We start from the raw sequence: 25103 nt of genomic DNA, 5'->3' as shown, positions 1-25103 counted from the left end.
CATCACCACCTCACCCTCATTATTCCTTTGTGGACATTTTCCTGAAGGCCCCAGGTAACATGACTCTTTCTTGCACACCTGTTACTGAAGGCACAGAGGGCACATATCTCACACCTGATAGCCCCCAGCTTCACAATTAGACTGCTCTCTTTGCATTCAGGGGTTTGAGGCACTGCATCTGCCAAGTCATCTGCAGTCAGGTAACCTCAGGGCCACCGGCTGTCACTGCCTCGCACAGGTAACAAGGTCCTATTGTTTCAGCCAGGCATGCAAACACAGGCAGTAGCTAAGCAGCCCACAGAGTACTCCTGCCTCATCCAAATACAGGAAAGAATAGGGTAGGATAGGATAGGATAGGATCAGAGACAACTTCCCTATCATTGTCAGGTACTATGATGGGCACTGTAAAGATCACGTTAGTCAAATTTCCTTCAGACATGGCACAGGCATACCCAATGCTGCATTATGGTGGAAAAAAATGGGATAAAAGACTTCTTGATGCCACGGGTTTTTTTATTCCAGGGTCCACTGCATCTCACACAATTGACATAGCACTTTCCATGGGCAACCTGGATACAGAAATGCCCCTCTGTCCTGGCATTCCAAAGAGTGAGGCAGAAATGAGCCATCTTAGCTCTGACCGAGAACTTGAAAGTACAAGTATCCTTGTCCTGGGAAAGGATAAGGACCAACTGTCACAAATTGTAGCAAGAGAAATTCCAGGAAGATACTATCACAGACAAAACTTGTTTAGTCCTTCAGAGAATTTCCATGACTTTAATTTATTTGCCGATTAACAATCTCTTAGTTACAGATTCTGGTATCAAGGGAGACTGAAAAAGCCAACCAACCCTCAAGAAAAAAAATCTACTTCCCTTCGGACACCTCTTCCTCCCACTGACCTTTTTGCTCCTCAGTCCCCTTACCCCCAGGCCATGCTCAGCCCCTTTGCTGAGGCGGTGGCCAGTGCAAGAGACTGGGGACAGCACACGAGTGCTGGTTCCTTCACTGGCAGCAGCTCCTCCAGGCTGCATCTCTCAGCTCCTGCTCCAGCAGCACCTTGGCTCCAGCCCCTGCCCAGGTGTTCCCTTCTCTCTTCTCTCCTTCTGCTCCAGTGTGCACTTTTCCCATCCTTCTCTTCCCACCCTGGCCTTGTTTCTCCTTTTTCTTGGTGTTTACCACCCTCACTGGTTTATGTGGGCTTGAGTTGGACAGTGTACTTGTGCTACACACGTTCTGACACCACCTAGAGATGAGGCCACTGGGGATATTAGAAATTAATTGATTGTATTGCTGGGTCCCCACACAGCTTGCAAAGATGCAAGTACAACCTAGTAGCTATCCCTCGCAGCTCTCTTCTAGGCATGTCAGGTATATACCAGCTTTTCTTGTCACCATTTCTTTAGCATTGGGAAACACAAAATGTGCCACTCAACCTAAAGGCATTGACCTGTGTCCCATGTATTGGGTACCCTGACTGGGTAGCTCCTGCCTCTAGGACAGTTTTTGCCTGCTGACTATTACCAGAGCTTGTCTCCAGCTCCAGAGGAGCCAGAAAGAAACTGGATAGGACAAGTGGTCAGATTTTACTTCCTGCTCTTGTTGAGCTTAAAGAAGTTAATAACCCTTTATGAGAAGCCAGGAACCCTTTATTGCTGTTTTTTACAGTGAAAGCTTTTAACTGGACACCATCTCTTCATGTCTGCTGCAATGTCAGTGAATCATCCACAACATGATCCACTGCCAGGTTATCCTACAAGTCTTCTTGCTATGTGTGACTATGGGGATAGGGCTGCCTCTATAGTTTATTCCCAGACACAGGTCTATTCTTCTCTGCAATTATCTCTATGTAAGAGAGGCTATCTTTTCCAGCTGGGCAAATCCTTGACACTAATACATCAAAGGTCTACATGGCATCAAGTAACTTACCCCTTTTTTCTGTTGACAGATTCCTCCTCTGTGAACAGCTCTTATCCTAACACGGTGCCAATCCATTCGAGGAAACTCAGACCTGAGCATGGGAGAATCTATTACTTTGGAGTCACACTAATTAAAACTTAGGTTTCAACAACTTAGAAGCTACAGGAAATAGCTTCTAAGGGCCCATCTCCCACACAGAAACTCAGAACTGACATACCTGTCACAGAACACCTGTGCATGGGAAAGGGACTCACCAGGATCCAACCTGCCCTAAATGCTGAGCACAGTAGGAGACATATAACGCTGCTCAGAGCCTGGCTGGCTGCTTTATGCCCACAGCTGCCAAGCTTGTCTGCTCAGGTTGCAAGAGAAGAAATACCTACAAGTTTTCTTTGCAAGTACTGGCAGGGAAGGAGAAAGTTGCTTCTTTCAAAGAAAGGCAAGGAGAAGAAGGGCCTGCCTGGGACGTATTAGCTCACTGGCTGGACACCTCTCCAGCACTCCCACATCTGAGCTTAATGTTCTTCTCAGCCAGAAGCCACTCAAATCACTGTCACCAGTGTCAAGAACACCAGGCTGCAGGGTATTTTCTGGACTTGGAAGTATCCTTTCTATCATTGCTACTGCACAAAGCTCTGGTGTATCACACCAGTGATATTCTTGTGACTTGCCAATGGTAATCACTAACCCTTGTTTCAAAGTCTTTTAGTCCTTCAGCTCTCACTCCCCTGTTTTGTAAACCTGTTTACCAAGAGAGGAAACATGGCATGATGTACATCACCAATGTCTGTGTATTGCTCTTTGATGGAAGAACAGTCCTTAGTGGTGAAGTAATGACTGAAGGAGATTCGGGGGAGACAAGAAACAGAAGCCTAGGTTTTCTGATTGCTGGTACCAAGTGGAAGCTGCCTTGCAGGCTCCTCTGGTACCATAGGCTGGCTGAGGCTATCCTGTGGGCACAGACCGGTGTGAGGGCCACCGGTGTTGGGCACACAGTACAGCACACCTTCACTGCCATGTGATCTCCTTAACTCTTCAATGTGCAATGGTCTCCTGCTCAGGATCACTACCTACACCTCATCTCTCACCTTTTAATTCTGCAGCCTGTTTCTTACAACATTGAAGCTAGTTCTGTACTTAATACAGTAACATCAGTCTAATTAATTCCATTATATACTGTGGAAGTCCCTTCCCTAGGCCTTTCTCTGTTCATAAACCCAAGGATCACATTAATCCTGTTTATTATAGGGAGTTCAAGGCACTAGATCCCAAGAGGTAGCTCCAAATTTACTTGTAATCCCAGCTCTCCACTACTTGTGAGCTTTCATGAAACAACCGTGCATGACACAGCCTTGATGCCAGCTGCGTTCTATCCTCCTGCCGTAACTCACTCTTCCCCTTGCAACAAGCTCAACACTCACCTGACTCCCCAGAGTTTGTTCAGCTCATTATACACAGAAAATCACTTTCTTTTTGCAAGATTACAGTGTTATGGCAAACGAGGGGCCAGGAGACGGGAGGACATGGGTACCCGAGACCGGGCGGAGCGCGGCGCGTCCGGAGAAGCCTGGTCTGCCCACCTGCCCGTCCCGTCATGACGAGGGAGGGCTCCGGCCGCGCCCTTGACTGAAAACCGCGCGTTGCTTCCGCGGCTCGGGGGTGCAGAGGGCGGCTCTCCAGTCCTCTCCGTTCCTCTTTTTTTCCTCTACCACTCCGCTCCCTCTCTTCTCCTCCGGCGCCGGCAGAGCCCGCACCGGCGGCCCCCGGCGTGGGACGCGCCCGCGGCGAGGAGCTGCCGCCGGCAGCCCGTGCCCCCGCCTCGGCCATGGCGGGGCCGGGGGACCCCGCGGAGCGCTGCTCCTGCCGCAACACCGACTGCCTGGAGCGGCCGCTGCGGCGGCTCTTCGAAGGGCTGGCGAGCGGCGTGGCCGCCTGCCCCTGGCCCTTCGTGCTGGTGCCGCTGCTGCTGTCGGGCGGGCTGGGCGCCGGCTTTCTCTTCCTGCCGCAGCGGCAGGCGAACGACATCGAGGAGCAGTTCACGCCGACGGGGGGGCCCGCCAAGGCCGAGCGCGACTTGGTGCGGCGGCACTTCCCCACCAACGACTCGCAGCGCTTCTCCGCCCCCCGCCTGCCCACCGAAGGCGCCTACGCCGCCCTCATCGCCGTGGCGACCAACGGCACCTCGGTGCTGGACCCGACGGCGTGGGAAGAGGTGCTGCGGCTGGACAAGACCGTGCGCGACCCCGACTACGAGCGGCTCTGCGCCCGCAGCGACGGCAGCTGCGCCACCCCCAACCCGCTGCTGTCGCCGAGGGGCGATGAGCGACCGCCCGTCTCGGGGAGCCTCCAGTTCCCCGTCAACGGCAGCGTCTTCCTGGGGGCCGCGCTGGGCGGCGTGGACGCGGACGGCGGGCGGCTGCTGTCGGCGCGGGCCCTGAAGCTGGTGTATTACCTGCGGGAGGACGGCCCCGAGGCGGAGGACAGCCGGCAGTGGCTGCGCAGCTTCCTGCGGAACATCTCGTCGAAGCTGAGGGAGTTGCACCTCAGCTCCATTCAGGTAACGCAGGGGCGGGTAGGGCCGTGCGGAGCCGCCGAGCCCCGAAATGTCCGGGCAGCCCCGTCCTGGAAAGGAAAGGAGACGGTGCGGGGAGCAGGCGGGTGACCTGCGGCTTGCGAGGGCCACGGCAATGCTTTAGTGCCAACGTGATGTTTAGCCTTGCCTGTGCGTGTGTGCAAAGACCAAAGAGAAAAAAATGTGCTTCATCGTTTCTTTCCTTGTTCTTTTAATGGCAGGTGACTTACTTTACGTCGCTGTCCAGACAACAGGAGTTTGAAGGAAATACCAAGAGCGTGATCCCGCTCTTCTCCGTAACCTATTTCTTGACAATAAACTTTGCAATCTTCTCTTGCTTAAGGTAAAATGCCTTCGAAGCTATGGCTCAATGAGCAGTGACTTCTGCTCTTCTTTACCTGCCTCGGTTTCTGCTCTGGTTTCTGCTTCTGGTCCAGTGAAAGCGTTCTTGAAGCTGCAGACTGTGACATTTCATAACAGGCAAAATGTATTTCTTTGCTCTTTCTTGTCTACCTGGGCATGTTTCCCAACTGCTTAGATGGGGTTCATGATAAGTAGCAGATGAAGACCTGAACAAGCATTCAGAGCTTAGTTAAGGTTCAGGTGGATGAGCACTAGCCTCATAGATTACTGCAAATCTGGGTACAACTCTAAGTGTTCTGCTTGATAGTAGAGTCAGAGCCTTATCTGCTGTCCACAGAGAACTTCACCTACCCTTTCTTTGTGGTGTTGGAAGGTGAGCTGTACAGCAGTGTTTGTGTACTGTATTGTGAAAAAATGTTCTGCTTGCAGGGTGGGCTGCCTGGTTTAGCACTTGCATCAAGCATTATGCCCATTAGAACATTTCTTGGGGAATCCTTGAGCCAGCCCTCAGGGGTGTCTTGGCAAAAAGCTGGTAGCCAGTCTGCCTGCAGAGAAAGTTTCTCTGTGTGGCATTACTGCCTGGGAGGTGCTTCTGTATTACACTGATGTGATACACCAAGAACCCACGTAAAAGCAAAGAGCTTCTAAAAATTCATCATTTTTTTGGGTCACCCTAAGTCTAGCCTCACTGGTAGAACTATTGTACCTTCATTTTGCATCTCTGTTGTTATTGATGCAAAGATCAGTACACATCTTTACTCTTCTGAATATAGCTGGCCAGTGGTAATAATGCATATAGCACCTCCTAGAGAAATTAACCTCCAATGCTGACACCTGGGAGCCCTCCTAGCAACTTTTGTAAGGAGTTCTCTTCAGACAGGGTATCATTGGTACCTGTGCACTTGTCATGCCAAACACCTTGGTGAAATATTTGACATGTAATGAAGATATTCCTTGAAATATTTTCAGACTCAGCTGTATAAGAAATAATGTCTGGCTTGCCTGCTGTGGAGTGGTTTCTGCCGGCTTAGCTGTGTTAAGCAGCTTTGGATTGATGCTCTTCTGTGGAGCTCCATTTGTGGTCACTGTAGCAAACGCACCATTCCTGATTCTGGGTAAGTAGAAAAGTGAGTCTGAATCAAAGACTAAAGCAAAGTTAAAACAACCTAATGGTGTCAGTCTTTTATGATGTGAGCATCAAATCATACAACATTCTGTGCTGCAGCGAGGGGAGCAGATACCTGGAGGTGCAGCCTCCTTAGAGCTCCTACAGGCAGGTGAGCCCCTCAGCTCAGCTCAGCTGTGTTCTGGAGCAAGAGCAGCTTTTCCCAGAAAACAATGCCTGCTCTAGTTCCACTGCTATGGTGTGAAAATGAGAGAGTGGTAAGGTTAATACTTCTGGCACTGTTCTAGTGTCCCTGTAGCCATGATGATTAATCCTCTGCAGTATAATGACTGTGTACTAACCGGTCTCATTCAGCTACACAACTGAAGTGATGCACCATTTGTGCAAGCAGCTCCCCACAAAAACCCAAGAAAATTGGCATCATTACAGCACTGTTGCACAGACTGCTTGACAGGCAGTGCTGAACTTTCCAAATGCCCTTTGATAATGTTGCTGCAAATAAATTACTTCTTTTAAAATCCTTATCTGCTCTCCTATGGGATAAATTCATGTGAGGTTTTCTTGGGCTTGGTCTCATGCTGAGGAAAGCTCGTGGAATTTCCAGATTGATAGAGGCTGTGCATCATCTTAGCTGTCTAATGCAGATGCTCCTTAGGGCACGCATCATTTCTTTGTTTCCTGCATAATTCCAATGCATTTTGTATTTGTTTTTGTTTGCTCATCAATTGCAACAGCTCTGAATAGGGTCAGAAAAACCCTTTTGTATACCTGGGAAAGGGCTGAAGCCCTTCAGGTCCTCAGAAATAACATGCAGACTTTTGTCCTCCTTGCATTAAAGCAGACAACTTCTCAGTACATCAGATGATTTGCTTTGTACTTGCCTGCTTTCTGGAAGCAGCATGGCTCACTGCCATCCACTAGTACCTTTTGACGTGCTGCTTACTTCACCTTTGCTTGTCTACTGGCAGCTGCCTGTTCAGGCAGCAGGGAGTGGTTTCATCTATTCTCTTACGCTTGGCTAAATCATTTGTGCTCCCTCCTCTACTCACCCAGTCTTGCTTTCCCTTTTTGTGTGGTTAATTTTTGGGGAATAGAAGAGCCCTTGACAACATTGGCAAAATATTGAAAGGTGTGTGATTAAAATCTTGAGAGTTGGCAGAGCTGAGAGAGGCACATTGGCTCTTCCTTTTCAAATTTCAGCTCACTTCCTCTGGTATCTTAGCAAACCCCCAAGCCCAGTATCCAGTCTTTCTGGCGGAGTTTAGGAGGATTCTGGTGGGTAATATTTTTGGGTGCATCAGTATAAATTTGAAGACAAATTAATAATAAATCATGAATAAGTGCTGAAAGATAAACTGGAGAGAAGTGGAGGGCAAAGAGCATAAAAAAGTGAGCCACTGGAAAACAGGGATTGCAACTGTTCTCCCTTTGCGCTGATGGCAGAGCAAGAAATTATTGGTCTAAGTTGCTGCAGTGATAAAGGAGATTCCAGGGATAATGGAGGACACTTCCAGTGGTAAGGATAGCTGAACTTCAGAATACATAATGCTTTGGGATGTGTGTTGTCTGCATCAGTGGACATGTGGACAGCAGATACAAGAACTTTTCAGAGATGGAGTAGGTGTGCTCAGGCTTTCAGCAGAGAAGGGTAAGGGATCAACAACCCATCAGGTCACCAGGAGTTTCTGAAAGGTACTACATTTAGCTACAGGATCTGTTTAGCACACAGGATCTGTTTTCCTGATTCTCTTGTAACTTGTATCACCACTAAAGCAATATTAATAGCCCAACTTTCTTTTTCAAAATTTTGTGCAGACTTAGATGTGATTAATGTTGTAGTTTTGTTGGGTGTTAGTGGAAGCTGCCATTTGCAATGCAGAGTTAACCTTTTCTCCTCTTGCAGGGGTTGGCGTTGATGACATGTTCATCATGATCGCTTCCTGGGAACAAAGTTCAAGGAAAAAAGAGAAATCCAATGTTAAAGCTCTGCTGGCTGAGACTTACTCAGAGGCAGCACTTTCTGTGACCATCACCACTCTCACGGATGTTTTGGCCTTCTTCATTGGCACCTGGACTGCTTTTCCATCCGTGAGAGCTTTCTGCCTCTATACAGGCACTGCTTTTGTCTTCTGCTATGTATATACCCTGACCTTCTTTGGGGCAGTTCTTGTATTAAATCATAAAAGGGAGCAAGGAAACCGACACTGGCTGACTTGTATGCGTGTGGGAGTAGATAAAGATCAGGCTGAGAACTCCTGCTTGTACAACGCTTGCTGTGTCGGCAGCTGTTCCAGGCAGTCCTCTGAGCCAGAAGGGGAACATCCAATGAGCATATTCTTTAAAGAGTATTACGGGCCTTTTTTTACAAACAAATGGGTCAAGCTACTCGTGGTGTTGCTGTACGGAGCGTATTTGGGTGGCAGTGTTTATGGGTGTACTCAGATCAGGGAAGGCATCGATCTTCGAAATCTGGCTAATGATGACTCTTACGTTATTCCATACTATGATGATGATGACAAATACTTCTCGACGTATGGACCCAGGGTCATGGTTGTCATTCCTGAAAGGGTAGATTACTGGAATGAGGCGGTTCGTCGTGGCATTGAGAGCTGTGCACAGAATTTGGAGAACATTTCCTACGTTGATAAGAACCTCTCAGAGTCCTGGCTGAGAGTATACACAGTACTCGCTGAAAGCAGTTCGATAAATATAAACGATAAGACTCAGTTCTTTAATAACTTACCTGTACTGTTCAGCATTCGTTCCAGTTTTGCGTGGGACTTAAACAAGACTGGGGATGAAATAGAAGCTTCACGTTTCTTCCTCCAGACAGTGAACGTGACCTCAGCCGTTGATGAGAAGAATCTTCTCAATCAGTTAAGAGAGACAGCCAGGCAGTGCAGTATTCCACTGAAGGTGTATCACCCGGCATTCATCTACTACGACCAGTACCTGGTAATAGTGCAGAACACCGTTCAGAACGTTGTCGTTGCTGCCGGGGCAATGCTCGTTGTCTCCCTTCTGCTCATTCCCAACCCGTTGTGCTGCCTGTGGGTGACTTTTGCAATAGCTTCTGTTATAGTTGGTGTTGCGGGTTTCATGTCCTTCTGGAACGTCAATCTCGATTCCATATCCATGATCAACCTGGTCATTTGTATAGGGTTTTCGGTAGATTTTTCTGCTCATATTTCCTATGCCTTTGTTACGAGTGGAGAGTCATCAGCCAATAAAAGGGCAATCGAAGCGCTGTCCCTGCTCGGTTACCCGGTATTACAAGGTGCAGTTTCTACTATATTAGGAGTTGTTGTCCTGGCTGCAGCAAAAACCTACATCTTTAGGACCTTTTTCAAGATCATGTTTCTTGTCATTTTGTTTGGCGCTCTTCATGGTCTTGTTTTCATTCCAGTGTTTTTAACATTTTTTGGAAAATTTGTCGCATTACCTCACAATACCAAATCCAACAACAGATCACCTCACAATACCATGTCTGAAAAGCTAGAGAATAGGTTTAGAAATGATAAAGACTGTCCGTGAATAAATTAGACATAAAATATTATATATTTATTATATGCAAGTTCAAATGCAGTGACTGTCAGGGAATATATGACATGAAGAAAATAAAGGAGAGAAAAATAAATACATCAGGAAAAAAAAGGCTTCAGAAAAGCCAGGCAAGAAAAATAACAGAAGAAAATGCACAGGATGGATTTGCATTTTCTTATCTTTGTGTGTTCTTGACTACCACCTTAATGTTGTTAATTTTCTTTTTTGTGTTACTTGTTTAGTGAATGTATTAAAATTATTATAAACACTGACCAATGCATCAGCTTAATGGACTACATTACATGTTTGTCAGGATATGTTGACAGCAGGGAAGAGTAACTCCTACTGGTTTTCGTTGCCTGTCTGTTTCCCTTGAGGCTGTAACTCAGCCCAACACTGAACCAGAAGACAATTTTTGCCCTAGAGGCTCAAATCTGGATGTATTCCAGCAAAATTACAAGAGGTCACAACTGTCTCAGACTGCAGTGACCCCTAAGCCTTCAGGAGACAAAGTCTGCTTGGGCTCCTAATGCAGCACAAGAAACCCTTGGGGAAGACAAACTGGCTCACATTTTCTGTTCAAAGCCTTCTTTTCTTGGTGTCCTGTTTTCTAGCTAAGATTGAACATCTGGTACCTTTAAGAAGATTGTGTGTAGCTTCTGTTGGCTGCAGTTTGAAAAGGGATGTTCTGTAGGTTATTGAAGTTGTATGGATCTCCTGAGTAACCACCATGGAAGATGCTGTGCCGTGGCATGACAGGACAAGGATTCACTAGGGAGAATCACGCCCTGATTCAAGGCAAAGTGAAAAAGCAATTCAGGTTTAAACAGGTCAGTCCTAAAACTGTAAACCTGTAAATTCCACCATATTCATCAGTGACAGCCCATCCTGTGACATGTTGATAGAGCAGAGGAGCTTTCACTGAATAATATGAGGTGGTCTTCTAATCGGTAGGTACAAGACAGTGGGTTAAAAGTTAATTCATAATTTGTTGCCAATATAAGGAACGACCAATTGGAAATCAAATGAATGATGGTAACTGATGTTTGTAATTTTGGAAAAATTGGTCTAGTCCGAATCTGTTGCTGTGGAGATATTTTTTCTTAGAGATTGAACAAGTGGGATAAAGCCAGGGTCTACCTCTGTCCCCTGTGGATTTCTGGTCAGTTGCATGAGACCAGTAGACAGGGCAGGATCCTTCTATTTCATAGAGTCACAGAATAGTTTTGAGTTGGAAAGGACCTTTTAAAGGTCATCTAGTCCAACCCCCTGTGATGAGCAGGGACATCTTCAACTTGATCAGGTTGCTCAGATCCCCATCCAACCTGACCACTAACGTTTCCAGGGATGGGGTATCTACCAGCTCTCTGGCAACCTGTTCCAGGCTTTTACCACTCTAATTGTGAAAGTTCTTCCTTGTATTTAATCTGAATAAACTGTCTTTAATTTACAATCATTATGACTTGTCCTATTGCAACAGGCCCTGCTAAAACATTTGTCCCCATTACTCTTACTAGTCCCTTTCTCCCCAGAGTCATTTCTTCTCCAGACTGAACAACTCCATCTCTCACCATCTGTCTTCATAGGAGAGGTACTCAGCCCTCTGATCATCTTTGTGGCCCTCCTCTAGACTCACTGCAGCAGGTCCACATTCTTCCTATACTGGGGGTCCCAGAGCTGGGTGCAGTACTCCAGGTGGGGTCTCACAAGAGCAGAGGGGCAGAAATCCCCTCTCTCAGCCTGCTGGCTGCAATTGTTTTGATGCAGCCCACGACACAGTTGGCTTTCTGGGCTGCAAGCACACATTGCCAGCTCATGTCCAGCCTCTCATCCACCAGTACCCCCAAGCTGTTCTCAGCAGGGCTGCTCTCAGCCCTTCATCCTCCAGCCTGTATTGGTACCAGCGGTTGCCCCAACCCATGTGCAGGACTTCGCACTTGACCTTGTTGAACCTCATGAGGTTCCCACTTCTTGTGCTTGTCCAGCTCCTTCTGGATGGCAATCTCATCCCTCAGGCATGTCACCCACACCACTCAGCTTGGTCATCTGCAAACTCGACAAGGGTGCACTCAGTCCCTTTCTCTGTGTCATTGATGTGTCTGTGTCATTAAATAGCTCTGACCCCAGTATGAACCACTTATCACCATGGATGCAACCAATTCCTCATCCACCTAGTAGTCCACACATTAAACCCATCTCTCTGTAATTTAGAGAGAAGGATGCTTTGGGGGACAATGTCAAAGGCCTTGCAGAAGTCCAGATGATATCTGAAGCCCTTCCCATGTCCACTGATGTCATCACTCCATCGTAGAAGACCGCTAGGTTGGTCAGGCAGGACTTGTCCTTGGTGAAGCTGTGCTGGCTATCCCAAATCACCTCCCTGTCCTCCATAGGAGGATCCTCCTCTAGGAGGATCAGTTCCATGATATCTCAGGCACAGAGGTGAGGCTGACAGGTCGGTGCTTCCCAGGGTCCTCCTTTCTGCCCTTTTTAAAGATGGGGTGCAACGTTTTCCTTTTTCCAGCCACTTGGGACTTCACCTGACTGCCATGACTTTTCAAATGGCTGGAGAGTGGCTTGGCAACTACATCAACCAATTTCTTCAGGACTCTGGGATGTATCTCATCAGGTCCCATAGATAAATGTATGCTCAAGTTCCTCCGGTGGTCGTGAACCTGTTCTTCTCATACTGTGGCTCCCACAGTCCCCATCTTGCAGTCCACCCACTCAGGAGGTGTGGGAAAAGAGGTTGCCATTGAAGACTAGGCAAAAAGGTAGTTGAGTATCTCAGCCTTCTCATTGTCCATTGTTACCAGTTTGCCAGCCTTGCTTATCAGGGCAGGTACAGTTTTTTTGACCTTCCTTTTCTGGCTAAGATATCTGTAGAAGTCCTTCTTGTTATTCTTTGCATCCCTTGCCAAGTTCAGCTCCAGCTGTGCTTTCACTTTTCTGAACCCATCCCTACACAACCAGACTGCATCCCTATACTCTTCGCAGGATACCTGTCACTGCTTCCACTGCATTTGCTTTTTGCCCTTTATTTTGACCAGCAAGTCCCAACTCAGCCATGCCAGTCTCTTGCCTTCCTTACCTGATTTCTTTCACCTGGGGATCACTAGCTTTTGCAGGTATGATAGACATCCTTAAAGACCTGTCATCTCTGTTCTTCTCCCTTGTCCCTGAGGGCAGTTTCCTGGGAGGTCCTATTGACTAACTCCTTGAAGAGTTTGCTTTCCTGAAGTTCAGGGTCCTGACTTTACTCTTTGCCTGACTGATATCCCTCAGGACTGCAAACTCCACCCATGCATGATCACTGCAGCCCAGGTTGCTTATTACCTCACTTGGATTGGTAACCATCAGATCCAGTATTGCATCCCCTCTGATAGAGCTATCTATTGGCTGGCTCAAGAGATTATCCTCTATGTATTCCAGGAGTCTCCTGGATTGCTTACAGATCACCGTGCTACTTTCCCGTCAGACATAGGGGTGGTCAAAGTGTCCCAGCAGAACAAGAGCCTGTGAGCACAATGCCTCCTGTAGCTGGAGCAAGAAGGTTTTTTTCATAGGCTCCCCTTGATCAAGTGGCCTGGAGTAGGCACCAGCCAGGAGGTTCCTTTTGTTACCTCAGTCTCTGATTCTTGTCCACAGACTTTCAACCTGCTCACGGCTGTTTTTCAGAGACAGCTCTTCACACTCAATCCAACTCTTGATGTTGAGGGCAACCCCTTCACCCCTCCTTCCTCTCCTGTCCCTTCTGAACAGTCTGTAGCCGTCGAAAGCGGCACTCTAGTCATAGGATTTGGCCCACCATGTTTCAATAATGGCAACTGGGTTGCTGCTTTCTAGCAGCACAGTGGCTGCCAGCTCCTCCTGTCAGTTGCCCACGCTGTGTGCAGTGGTCTAGAGGCACTTCATCTGGGCTGTTGGCCATGTCACCTTCTCAGAGGAGCACCCCTTAATTCCTTTGAGATGCTTCCCTGGTGGCATCTATTACCTCGGGAGCCCCTGGTTCATCTCCGTAAGATTTCAAGTGTGCTCCAGTGCGGTCAGCGCATCTCAGAGCCACCGCAGAGCTCCCTCACTAGCATCCCGTCCCTCTAGCCTGGGCATGTCATCCCACAGCTTGTCCAAGGGCAAGCCTGACATCGTCCCCCTCTGGTTTAGAGCTCCATCCATGAGGTCCCGAGCGGGGAACACGGCGGGGTCCGCCCAGCCCGGCCCCGGCCTCTGCTGGCCCCGCGCAGCCACTGCCCCGCGGGGACCCGGCGGGACCCGCACAACCCACCACCGGCAGCGGCGAGGGCTGCGCGGGGTCCCGGAGACGGGATGGGGCTAAGGGCACCTGGGGAAGGGGATGGGAATGAAGGAGTCTTGGGAAAAAACAGGAGTGAAAGATAACACGGAAAGGTGAAGGAAGACAGAGACTTCTGGCCATGCAGCTGAGACACCAGCGCACAGATCTTTCCAGGCAATGGGCTGGTAGTTGGAAATGGCTTTAGCTGTGTTTAACGTGGCTCATAGTGCAAGCTGTTCTACTCATCCGTCTCTCTCCTCCTCTCTTACAGACCTGCTCTTCTATTGCATTCTGAACATTTCATTCTGCAAGGTTTGTCCTTTACAAAGAAAAGTCAACCAAATACATTTTAGACAGATAACCAACAGATTTAAGCTTCAGACACAAATCAGGTTTTAAGAATTTGCTTTTCCTTACATGACAGTCCAGAACCATGCAAGAAGTAAAATCTTACTGTGCCACAGGGAATATGTGAGTTCCAGGGCTTCCAGAGACATTTTCCCTGGGTTTTTATGGGTGGTTCTACTGAGGACAGCTCAGCAGAAAATAGTTCACCAGCTGGTGTTCAGGAGAACAGCAGAAGCCTACAGAATTTCCCAGAGGTGGAAGGGAAAATGTGCATGGTTGAGTGCATCACATTATGCTCCTTTTATATTCAGTGAAAAGAAAGAAGAGTTTTCGTTTCAAGTCCTCTGCCTATCTGTGTACATGGACTGGACTTTATGTGTGGGTGGTTGTTGTAGAAGTTGTTATCCCTCCCGTGCCCTGAAGGGAATCTGGAAGCTTGTTCCAGATGCAGTTCTTGGTCAAATGAGCCCTTCAGGCCCACGCAAAGCTTACTTTCGAATGAGAACAGTGGAGAGTAGGGAGGGGAGGGGGCACACAGGCTTTGGCTTAGAAACTTGTAAGGCAAGAAGCTTGGAAGAACTGCTGGCTGTGGTCGTGTCATGGACTAGAGTCGTGTCACTGTGCATGACTGCCTTTGTCAGACTGGCCTGTAGAAACCCTGAAGGGTTTCTTTATTACTTGTCACCAAGTAGTGAGTTAAGAATTAAGCTGCATGACTAAACAAGTTTATCTGAGGAGTTTGTCTTTGCCTCCTGCAGCCCATTGCTCAGCTCCCATGGAGAAAGAAAGAAAGAACAGCTGGGAAGAGTTAGGGGACAGGGTAAGCTTGAGGGCACTCATGGGGCCAAGACTGAAGACTTTGAGGGTTCGAAGACTTTGAGCCACTGCAGTACTGCATGGACCTCCTGTGGTCAATGGAAACAAGACACTGTGCTCAGCCCTGGAGACAGAGCAGGATAGGCAGAGGGCTTCCTACAGTGCTTTGCCCTGCCCAGCTGCCCAGCACAGGGGTGTCAGCCTTGGGTGCGGGAGGTACCATTTCTGAGAAATGGCTCTGGTACTGGGGGTTCCCCACTGAAAGGAATGGGGAAGCTTGATGCCTTTAGAGTACAAGCAAAACCACTTCCTTGTCCCACCCTTCTACAGAAATGTCACAAATAAAGATACAGGTCACAACTTGTTGTATGAACTGGAAGAGAAGTGATACTTCTATTGCTTTCAGCTTTGGTCCTGCATACAGCCCTATGCCATGACTAGCAAAGCTGGTCCCTCACAGTGCAAACCCTGGCACATGAAGTTAGCCCTTGGCCTAACTGGTTTGATTCTTGTCAGCCCTTTTTCATATTGTCATGTTTATCTGGTCTAGTTGCATTGTTATGTGAACACTATAAAAATTGCAGGGGGAAATAAAATTTTCAAGAGACAAATGTAGGTGATGCTACAATTACTGGCAGTAGGCACTGCTTTCAGGTTTCTGCTCTGTTCCATAAAAGCATCTCTAACTGTTTAATAAGTTTTATTTCAATGCTCAGCAGTTGGGCTGCTTTTGGCATGGATAGAGTTCATTTTCTTCACAGTAGCTGCACCTGTTTTTTCTCTTTGTTTGACAAATATAGTAATGGAATTTAAGTTGAGAAAAATGCCAGGTTTTATTTAGCTTTTGTATTCTTGTCGCTGCAGCCTCTGCCTTTGAAGTCCAGAACTAGCAATGAAAGAGCCTTTGACAGTTCCAGATTCAGAACTTCTCAGCAGATATGTCCAGACAGGCCACGAGTTTCTTGTGATCACATGGGTACTGTGGAACGGGCTCTGGGACACTCAGATAAATGATTCAGGGAAAGAGCAAATGATGCACAGAGGGGTTGCCAGTCTGGATTACATCCCAGGTCAGACAGGCTTGTGATATCCAGTGTTAGTGTGCCAAGTGTCTACATATCACTTAACCTCTCTTTGAGGACCTGTTTCTGCAAATTCTTGAGTTTTTTTCTGCAATTTCTGTGCTATTTCTTGCCTAAAAACACACAGCCTCAAGTTTATTGTTCATTGCTCATTGGTCTCCCCAGAAGCAGCAATCCCAGGCAGTGTTGAAGCCACTTCTGTTGGTTTAAATTCAATACTATTTTTCCTTGGTTTCTACCAGTGGATTTAAGATGTGAAACACAACTGGGACATTTAAAAGATGAAGATAGACATTCCTTCTTTTGTGTGCTGGTCCTGGTTTTGACTGAGATAGAGGTAATTTTCTTCTTAGTAGCTGGTACAGTTTTGGATGTGGTATGAGAATAGTTGATAACAAACTGATGGTTTTGTTGTTGCTTCTGGTCCTTACTCTAAATCAAGGGCTTGTCAGTTCCCCATGCTCTGCCAGTGAGCAGGTGCACAAGAAGATCATGGCCAGGAGAGCTGACCTGAAATAGTCAAAAGATTGTTCCATACCCTAGAATATGATGCTCAGTATACAAACTGGGAGGATTGGCCTGGAGCCACTGATTGCTGCTCAGGGATGGGACAGGTCAGAGAGTGGTGAGGAACTGTATTGTGTGTGACTTGCTTTTCTTGGATTTTATTCCTCTCTCTCTCTCTCCTCTTTTCATTACTATTAATTATATTATTATTACTATTACTATATTTTACTGTATTTCAATTATTAAACTCTTTTTATCTCAACGCATGAATTTTACCTTTTTCTGACTCTCATCCTCATCCCACCAAGGAAGTGGGGAGGATTTAGCAAGTGGCTATCTGGTAGTGGCCAGCTGGAGTTAAACCATGACAGTGCTAAAATCAATCATTTCTGAAAAGCACCAGCAAAGCTGACATTTCATGGGCAGGTAACGTGGCAAGTCCAGAGAGAGCAACTGACTTCTTTTATTCAGCTGCTCAGCTGTGTTTTCTATGGACAGTTTGAGGTATTCATTTCAAGTGGAGAAAAGAGGTGTAATTCCAGTCCTCCTCTACAGGGAGGAGCAGTCTGTATTTGCATAAGTCATTAGAGACTTTGTTTCTCCTAAACCTATCCCTCCTCTGCCCCATATGTTCCCAAATTCACCAGGTGCTTCTCATTTCCATAGAGATGATAAAAACAGGAGGTTTCACTTCTTCATAATTCTGCATATATTTAAGGAGCACAGATATCGAACAGTCTCTTTGCTGATGTGATGTAAACATCCTCTGAAGCAAATTTAATTAACCCCAATTGATTTTTAACCAAGTCAGTCTTCTGAGTAAGCATTCGTGAAGACTGCTCAACTGATGAATGATCAGCTTGGTAAATAGACCAAAAAACTGAGCTGGGTTTGCAACCAAAGTATGGACTATCTGTTCTGATTTACCACACTAGTATTTATAGCATATAATCTATGAAATATAGCCATAGTACTCACTCATAAATGTCAACAAGAGTTATCAAAACTGTTCCTATCATGGTACCTTTAACTCTAGTGTTCAGTAACTCTAGTGTTTCCATGTATTTTAAGTCCTTCTGTCTACCTGAGGAGATACATGTCTCAAGTTATGACAAACCGCTGTCCCTCACCCTGAGACTACTGACTTTATGACCCCCAAAATATTTGGATATGTGTGTTCTGCCCCCTTGTCACGAATTCCAAATGTGTTGTGGCTACATGAGAAAAATACACGACTTCCACAGTATCTTCTTCCCACCAGAGAGTGCCCTGGGAATTGCTGCATATTCATTTCTAGTATAAACACCAGCTAATGAGGAGCTTACCATTAAGCTCCTCCCTTTTTAAATCCCCCTTTTAAATCCCCTTCTTAAAAACATAACCTCATATTTGAAGACCTGAGCTATTTTATTTGCTGTTGTGCTGCTGTGAAAAAAATACCTTGTTGCTAATCACAGGCCATCTCTTGTGTTTTTAAACCTTGGGAGCTGTCCAGGGGAGTTTTCATTCACACCATTAGCTGTGAGTAAAAATCTTAGCTTCAGCAGGTCTAACCAGTTTAATTAAGGCCTTCAATTTGCTGGAATGCAGCTTCATGCAGCAAACTGTAAACAGGTTTTTCTCTAAATAACCTTTAAGGCAAGTGAAGTCCTTATTCATTGAAATTGTTGGGAACAAATTTTTTGGCAAAAAATATTTCTCATACACGTTCTAGTCCTATCTTGAAAACTTGTCTTTTCTCAAATAGGTCTCCCTTAAAACCATGCTGACACAGCAACTATGGTGCTGCTTAGTGGGTAGTGTCTTCATCTGGAAGTTCCACGTGGATTTGAGCAGTTTCCAAAGAAGCAGATTCATTCTGCTGAATTTGCTCAGTGTGATCTTGGCTACAAAGAGATTCCACACTGTCCCCATAACCACATCCAGCCTCAGTAGCCACTGCAGGAGGTGAAGGCACAGATAATGTTGCCCTGTACCCTTCTGCCTTTGTAGCAGAGCCTTTTATCAAATAACAGTTGACAGCTAAAGAACTGCTAATCCGAAAATGACAGTAAAAATAGACGAGGAAAGTTTCTACATGCAAACTTTACACGTGATTACATGGAAATAAAATCTAGTCATCACCACTGCTACCTATGGCACTTCCAGGATATAGAACCAAGAAGCTTTACAAGGCAAAACATGGGGTAAATTCCTGGAAACCAAAGGAACACCTGCATGCTCACTGGGCAGGCTTCCACAACTTACGAAAATCAATGTTATTTACTTCATGGAGAACAGGATTAGAATCTCCATGCTAGAAGTCTGATTTAAAGTTTCAGATTGTAGTAACATACTTACTCAACAGAAAGACTGCTCAGACTGTGCACCTTTTTCCCTGTATACATAATATTTTTATATCAAATCTTTCCAATAGTGTTTCCATCATATTAATTTTGTCCATTCCCAGAAATTATCAGTTCCACCACCTATTGGCTTCATTACTTAAAAAGCAGAAAATACAACTATTTCCTCCTCACTTCACCTATGGAAATAAAGGTACATTATGTCAATATGAAACATTGCATTCTCTGGCTTTCCTAATGGTTTGGCAATAAATTGTATCAATAACAAGAAATTGCATTTCTGCCCAGGAGCCTCTTCTTCATGTTCTGAGTATTGAAAAGAAACCCATCACCTGGATGAAGTCCTCCTTTACTCTTGTATTAAAGATGCAAGGGTGTATTTCTAAACCATCACTGTGGCTCAGGTGGTTTCTTCAGTTGTCATCTGTGGCACAAGCATAGACAAGCTACTCTTCTGCTGTGGCCTGATACTTATAGACTTGATGTAACACCATAATGAATTTTGTCTGACATTTCCCATACTCAGCCCTGTGTCCTGTGGCACAGACATCTGCCAAATACAGACCAGAAGGATACAAATTTTCCATCCATGCCTATGCAGATTGAATTTCTATGAATATTCAACAAAATCAGTTTGGTTGTCTCCAAGAGAGCATGATGTGAGCCAACTACCCTGGATTCCTCCTGCTGCCAGTGGTAAAGCAGGTATTTTAGAGAGGGGAGTCATCAGGCCTCATTCAAATTTATTGAATCTTTGTTTCTTGGATGGGATTTTTTTGTGTGTATGTGTGTGTGTGTGGAGTGTGTGTAATTAACTTTGCATTGAGGATGTCACACTCTACTAAATCCATCCTTGAAAATGATAGAAGAAAAAGTCAACTGCTTTCTTACTGTTTCACATGCTGTTATCAAAATAGTAAAACTAACACTGCAGCTGTAAAGAGCAGCCTGTCTGCTCTGTGAGGTATATCAGCTATTGTCATCTCTGCTAGGGATTTAATATAAAGTACTATTCTCACCCTAGACTAATCTATAATGATTTGATCTGAGCTGAAGAAACTAACTGAAGAGGGTCTGTGTTTGAAGTCGTAAAAAAGACGGTCATCTCCTAATGAACTCCAGGTGGTATATAAAGTCACAGGTAATGACTGCATGCATGGAAACTGTATTCTGTGTTTAACTGATGCATAGGATTCACTCTAAGTTTGCAATAGAAAATGCTTTCTTAAAAGTATAAAATGATGTCTTACACTCAGATGTGAAACTGAATATGATGTTCTCACTTTTAACCAAGATACTTTTAAAAGTACTCTGGAATTTCCAGAATTGCCTTTCTTATACATAAGTATCATTAAATTTGTCTCTCTGGGCACTTCTGTCAAAAGTTTAGGGTAGGTCTTCCCTTAGAGCATAAAGGGTGGTCAAAAGGAGTGTACAGGGGAAAGAGGGAGATAAGTCACAGGCTTCTGAACTGATCTTTTTTTTTTCCCAAGGCTCTATGCAATGTGGTGGTGTCAAACGTTGTCCAAGATTTGAACTGATGGAAATGGTCAAATCCATCTGCCAGTGGATCTCACAGAATCACAGCAGGCTGGGAGAGACCTCCAGGGGGCATCTGGACTAACTCCCTGCACAAGCCAGGACACTGAGTATCTGTTGCCCAGGACCATGTCCAAAGGGCTTTTGAATATCTCCAAGGATGGAGACTCCACAACCTCCCAGGGCAAACTGTGCCAATGCTTGGTCAACCTTATGATAAGGAAGTCTTTCCTGGCATTCAGAGGGAACCTCCCATGTTTCAGGCTGTGCCTGTTACCTCTGGTTTTGTCAATAGGCACCATAGAAAAGAGACTGGATCTGCCCCCTTTGCACCCTCCCCTCATGTATTTATATCCATTAATAAGATACCCCTGAGCCTTCTCTTCTCCAGGTTGAACAGTTCCCAGCTGCCTCAGCTTTCCTCATATGTGAGATGCTCCAGCCCCTTCATCATCCAAACAGCCTGAGGGGTCTGAAGAATGTTGCTGTAGCTTCCGAAGGATCCTGCAAAATGTATGTCTTGTTTTGTTATTAATGTCACCATTTCTTATAACTGCCTCTGAGATCACAGATGCAAACACGGAGCGGAGTCAGGACTAAATTCCACCAACACCACGGGAATACCCTATTAAGATGTGATTTAATCTGTTGACCACAGTAATTAAAACATTTACATGTATCGATTTAAGATACAGCATTTTTACTTTGCAGTGATAATCAATGTTTATAAGGTATGACTGAGGGAAGCCTTTATCAGCAACATTGACACTATCAACTGAATACCTACTTCTCTGGGATATTATCTAAAGAAGACAACAACTGTCTTCATAGGATCCTGCGATTTGGCTGCCTGGGCTCAAGACCAAGGTAACTCAGCTGGGACCATGGGGAGAGACTCCCAGAGGCACTGCAGGGAGGCCATGGCCACAGCCAACCCTGGTCTTGGGGAAATCACCTGGCCCCTGCCAGAGCTACGGCTACCACCGTGTCATGGTCCAGCCACAGGCTGCCTTTGGCCCCTGACCCGGGTGCAGAACACACCTGCGGGCAGACGTGGATGTTATCAGGCATTATGTGATCCAGGCAAAACAAGAAACAGGCATTGGTTTACTTGCAGGAAAGTGAATTTATTAGTTCAGCCTACAAGCTCCTATTATGCAACAGGAGGATGTTTTCATGAAGTGCCTGAGGAAAAAATCCATCCATGAGCACATTTAGCAAACAAACATTACAGCTCTTTGCCATTAATTCTGTATTTATGTTGCTTCTGTTTGGAACATATCTGACTAATTGCATTTATGATTGTACTCAGAGAAGAAGAGACAGGTGTTTTAGCAGTTTGTCTAAATGTTATATCACTTCAGGCTCTGACTGGAAAAATTAATAGTTTTCCAAGTCCTGTGCCAGAGTCATGACTATCTGATTAGTGAAAATGCATCCTGCTAATGGGATGCTTCCTCTGATAACAGTATTGAGAATTTGGAGCCTGAGGGCACAGAATCATTAAAAATATCCCTGTGTAGTTAACTATCTAAGATTAATTGCAAAGACCAAACATTGTCACTAAAAGCCTTCTGTAAAACACAGATATGGATTTTTTTTTACAAGTAATTTATCTAATTACAATTCAGATTTTGAGCAGAACATCATTTTTCAGAAGGCAATGACAGCTACAGCTCTCTTCAATCATGTTTGATAGCAGCTGATGAAGGAAGAAACACTTTTAAAACCACTTAAACTAAACTGGCTGAACACCAGATCCCAGAGGGTTGCATTCAGTGGCACAGGGTATAGTTGGAGGCCTGTCACTAGTGCTGTCCTCCAGGGTTCAATACAGGGCCCAGTATTTTTTAACTTATTCATCAATGACTTGGATGAAAGGGGCAGAGGCCTCCTCAGCAAGTTCTCTGAGCACACAAAGCTGGGAGGAGTGGCTGATACCCCAGAGTGCTGTGCAGTCCTTCAGAAGGACCCTGACAGGTTGGAGAGACAGGCAGAGAAGAACTTTCTGAAATTCAACAAGAGCAAATGCAGGGTCCTGCACCTGGGGAGGAATCACCCCATGCACTAGGACAGGCTGAGGGCCAACCTGCTGGAAAACTTTGTGGAATAGGACCTGGGGGTCCTGGTAGACAACAAGCTATCCAGGAGTCATCTGTATGCCCTTGTGGCCAGGAAGGCCAGCGGAATCCTGGGGAACATTAGGAGGAGCATTGCCAGCAGTTTGAGGGAGATGATCCTGTCCCCCTACTGAGCCCTGGTGAGGCCACATCTGGAGTGCTGTCCAGTTCCTGGCTCCACAGTACAAGAGTGACATGGAGCTCCTGGAGCAGGTCCAGCAGAGAGTGACAAAGATGATTAAGGGACTGGAGCATCTCTTACAAGGAAAGGCTGAGGGAATTGGGCTGTTCAACCTCAAGAAGAGTGAGAGGGGCCCTCATCAATGTCTATAAGTATCTGAAGGTGGGGTGCCAAGAGGATGGAGCCAGGCTCTTCTCAGTGGTGCCAAGCAATAGGACAAGAGATAATGGGCAGAAACTGATGCACAGGAAGTTCCACCTGAACATGAGGAAGAACTTCTCTACTGTGTAGGTGACCAAAAACTGGAAGAGGTTGCCCAGAGAGGTTGTGGACTCTCCCTCACTGGAGAGATTCTGGACACAATCCTGTGCCATGTGCTCTAGGATGACCCTGCTTGGGCAGGGAGGTTGGACCAGATGACCTACTGTGGCCCCTTCCAACCTGACCCATTCTGTGAGTCTGTGAAATCAGAGGCATAAGTAAGACCATAAGCAAGGTCCTGTTTATCTGTTCCATTTATGATGTTTGGTAGTACAGAATGGCATTCAGGACTTTGTCACTGCTCCTACAGCACTACATGTTGCTTCCATGTTTTTGCAGTCCATTCTGTTGCTTGTGGGTAACTTTACCTTCTCCTGCTGGTTGCTGCTTTCAGGATGTCAAGCATATCTCTGAGCTATTGTGTCATCTATGTATATTTTCCAGGCTATTTTTCTGGTCATATCTCCCATGTGTTTGTCAGACACAAATGAAAGAGTAGTCAGTGCTCTACCTTACCCTGCATTACAAACTGCTGCTGTCAGAACAGTCAATTCTAATTGCCTTTGGTGTAGATGAAAATCACTTTGCAGAGCATTTTTGAAGATCAGGTTTCTCACTATATTTCTGGGGAATGGCAATGATCTTGGTTTTGTTCAAATATTCTGACCTTTGGAACATTTATGGCAGATTCACAGAAGCAGTCCAAAGCAAAACACATAGAAGAGAGAAGGTCCTTCAGCAATACCTCAGAATACAAGTGGTTTCACAGTACTGGCTGAACAGGGATTGCTTTGGTAAGAGAAAGCCAAAAAGCAGCACTGGCTGCAGCCAGCCAAAATTGGTGCTTCAGTCTCACAGAATCAGACCCGTCTTTATCAAGACTAAAATCAATAGGTTCAGTCACTGCTGCGCAGTGTGGAGATGTATGAGAGATTCTCATACATGTAACATACATCTAACATACCTTTAATCTACTCCTGCTGTGCAAAGCAGCCCCATTATGCTACTGCTTTCCCCTTGACATCAGTGCTGCAAAGTTCCTGTGTTTTTGAACAGGGAACAGCACAGGCAACAAGGACAACAAATGTGTTTCTCTGCTTTGTGATTTGCCTGGCTATTGGTCAGGTTCTGCCACACCAGAACCACTCTGGATTTAAAATCCTCCCCGTGCCTTTCCACATATGTATATATGTATGTGTGTATATGTATACGTACACTGCTGCTTCTCACTTCATTACCATGCTTTCCTCCAAAATGTTTAGGCAAGGTCACAAGGATCTCTGCCCATACAAAACCATCAACTCAGAACAACTCAGGTAGTTGGGGACATGACTGAAGAAGTGGTTGGGGACCACCAGCATGGACTTTGCACAGACATATGCTGCCTGACCAGCCTGATTACTTTGAAGAATGAAAAGACTGAGACAAGAAAAAGAGAATTGTTATGCACCTTGATTCCATCAAGGCTTTCAGCACAGTGTCCCAGTGCATCATTGTAGCCAAATTGAAGCTACATAGATTGAAAAAGAGGACTATAAATTGGGTGAAGTATTCATGGGACTGAGAGGCCTAAAGGGTAATATTGGCAGTGCAAGTCCTTCTGGCAACGAGTCACTAGAAGCATCCCACAAGCTTTTTATTAACAGTCTAACCAACATCAGGTTAGGTGAGAGCATTTGACACATTGAAAGGGAGGGCCACTATTTGGAGCAACAAATACTCTACAGAATCTTCATTGTTTTCAACCATGGTGAATACAAGGCTTTGCACCTGGGGTGGATTAGCCCCCGCACTTGTTTGGCACATGAGACAGACTAAGCCCCAGCATTACAGGCTGAGGAATGACTAGTTGCAGGGCAGCCTGGATGAAAAAGACAGGGGGGTCCTGATGAGCAGTGTACTAAGCACGAGTTGACTGTGCACGCTGACCACGATGAAGGGTCACAGCCAGCTGGGCTGTATCAGCAGGAGCATAGCCCATAGATTGAAGGAACTCGTTGCATGTCTCTGGCGTAAGGTAAATCACCAGTACACACACCTTGTTCCCATATTAAGAAAATATAAACAAAATTTCCTTCAGTGTGTT

At 45.9% G+C, this 25103-nt stretch overlaps 1 protein-coding gene across 2 annotated transcripts in view; it reads left to right on the top strand.

Annotated features, from left to right (window-relative positions):
- Nucleotides 1-3451: 3451 nt before the first annotated feature.
- LOC127477670 (patched domain-containing protein 3-like) overlaps nt 3452-25103 on the top strand; it is a 65639-nt gene continuing 43987 nt past the window's right edge. The window contains exons 1-4 of one of the 2 annotated variants that reach the window (XR_007906999.1): nt 3452-4477; nt 4714-4835; nt 5825-5970; nt 7885-10478. Coding sequence is in view for 1 of the 2 variants with exons in the window: in XM_051802334.1 (XP_051658294.1) it covers nt 3746-4477; nt 4714-4835; nt 5825-5970; nt 7885-9515 (2631 nt within the window). In the remaining variant the exon portion in view is untranslated. Of the gene's footprint in view, nt 4478-4713; nt 4836-5824; nt 5971-7884; nt 10935-25103 lie in introns of those variants that run through there. The other variant, XM_051802334.1, reaches the window with a different exon arrangement.

This window comes from Manacus candei, unplaced genomic scaffold (genome assembly GCF_025592945.1).
Source record: "Manacus candei isolate 608988 ecotype Guabito, Panama unplaced genomic scaffold, ASM2559294v1 h1tg000056l, whole genome shotgun sequence".
NCBI lineage: Eukaryota > Metazoa > Chordata > Aves > Passeriformes > Pipridae > Manacus > Manacus candei.
The sequence above is the reverse complement of the archived record's forward strand: the minus strand, read 5'-3'. Positions and strand labels throughout refer to the sequence as shown.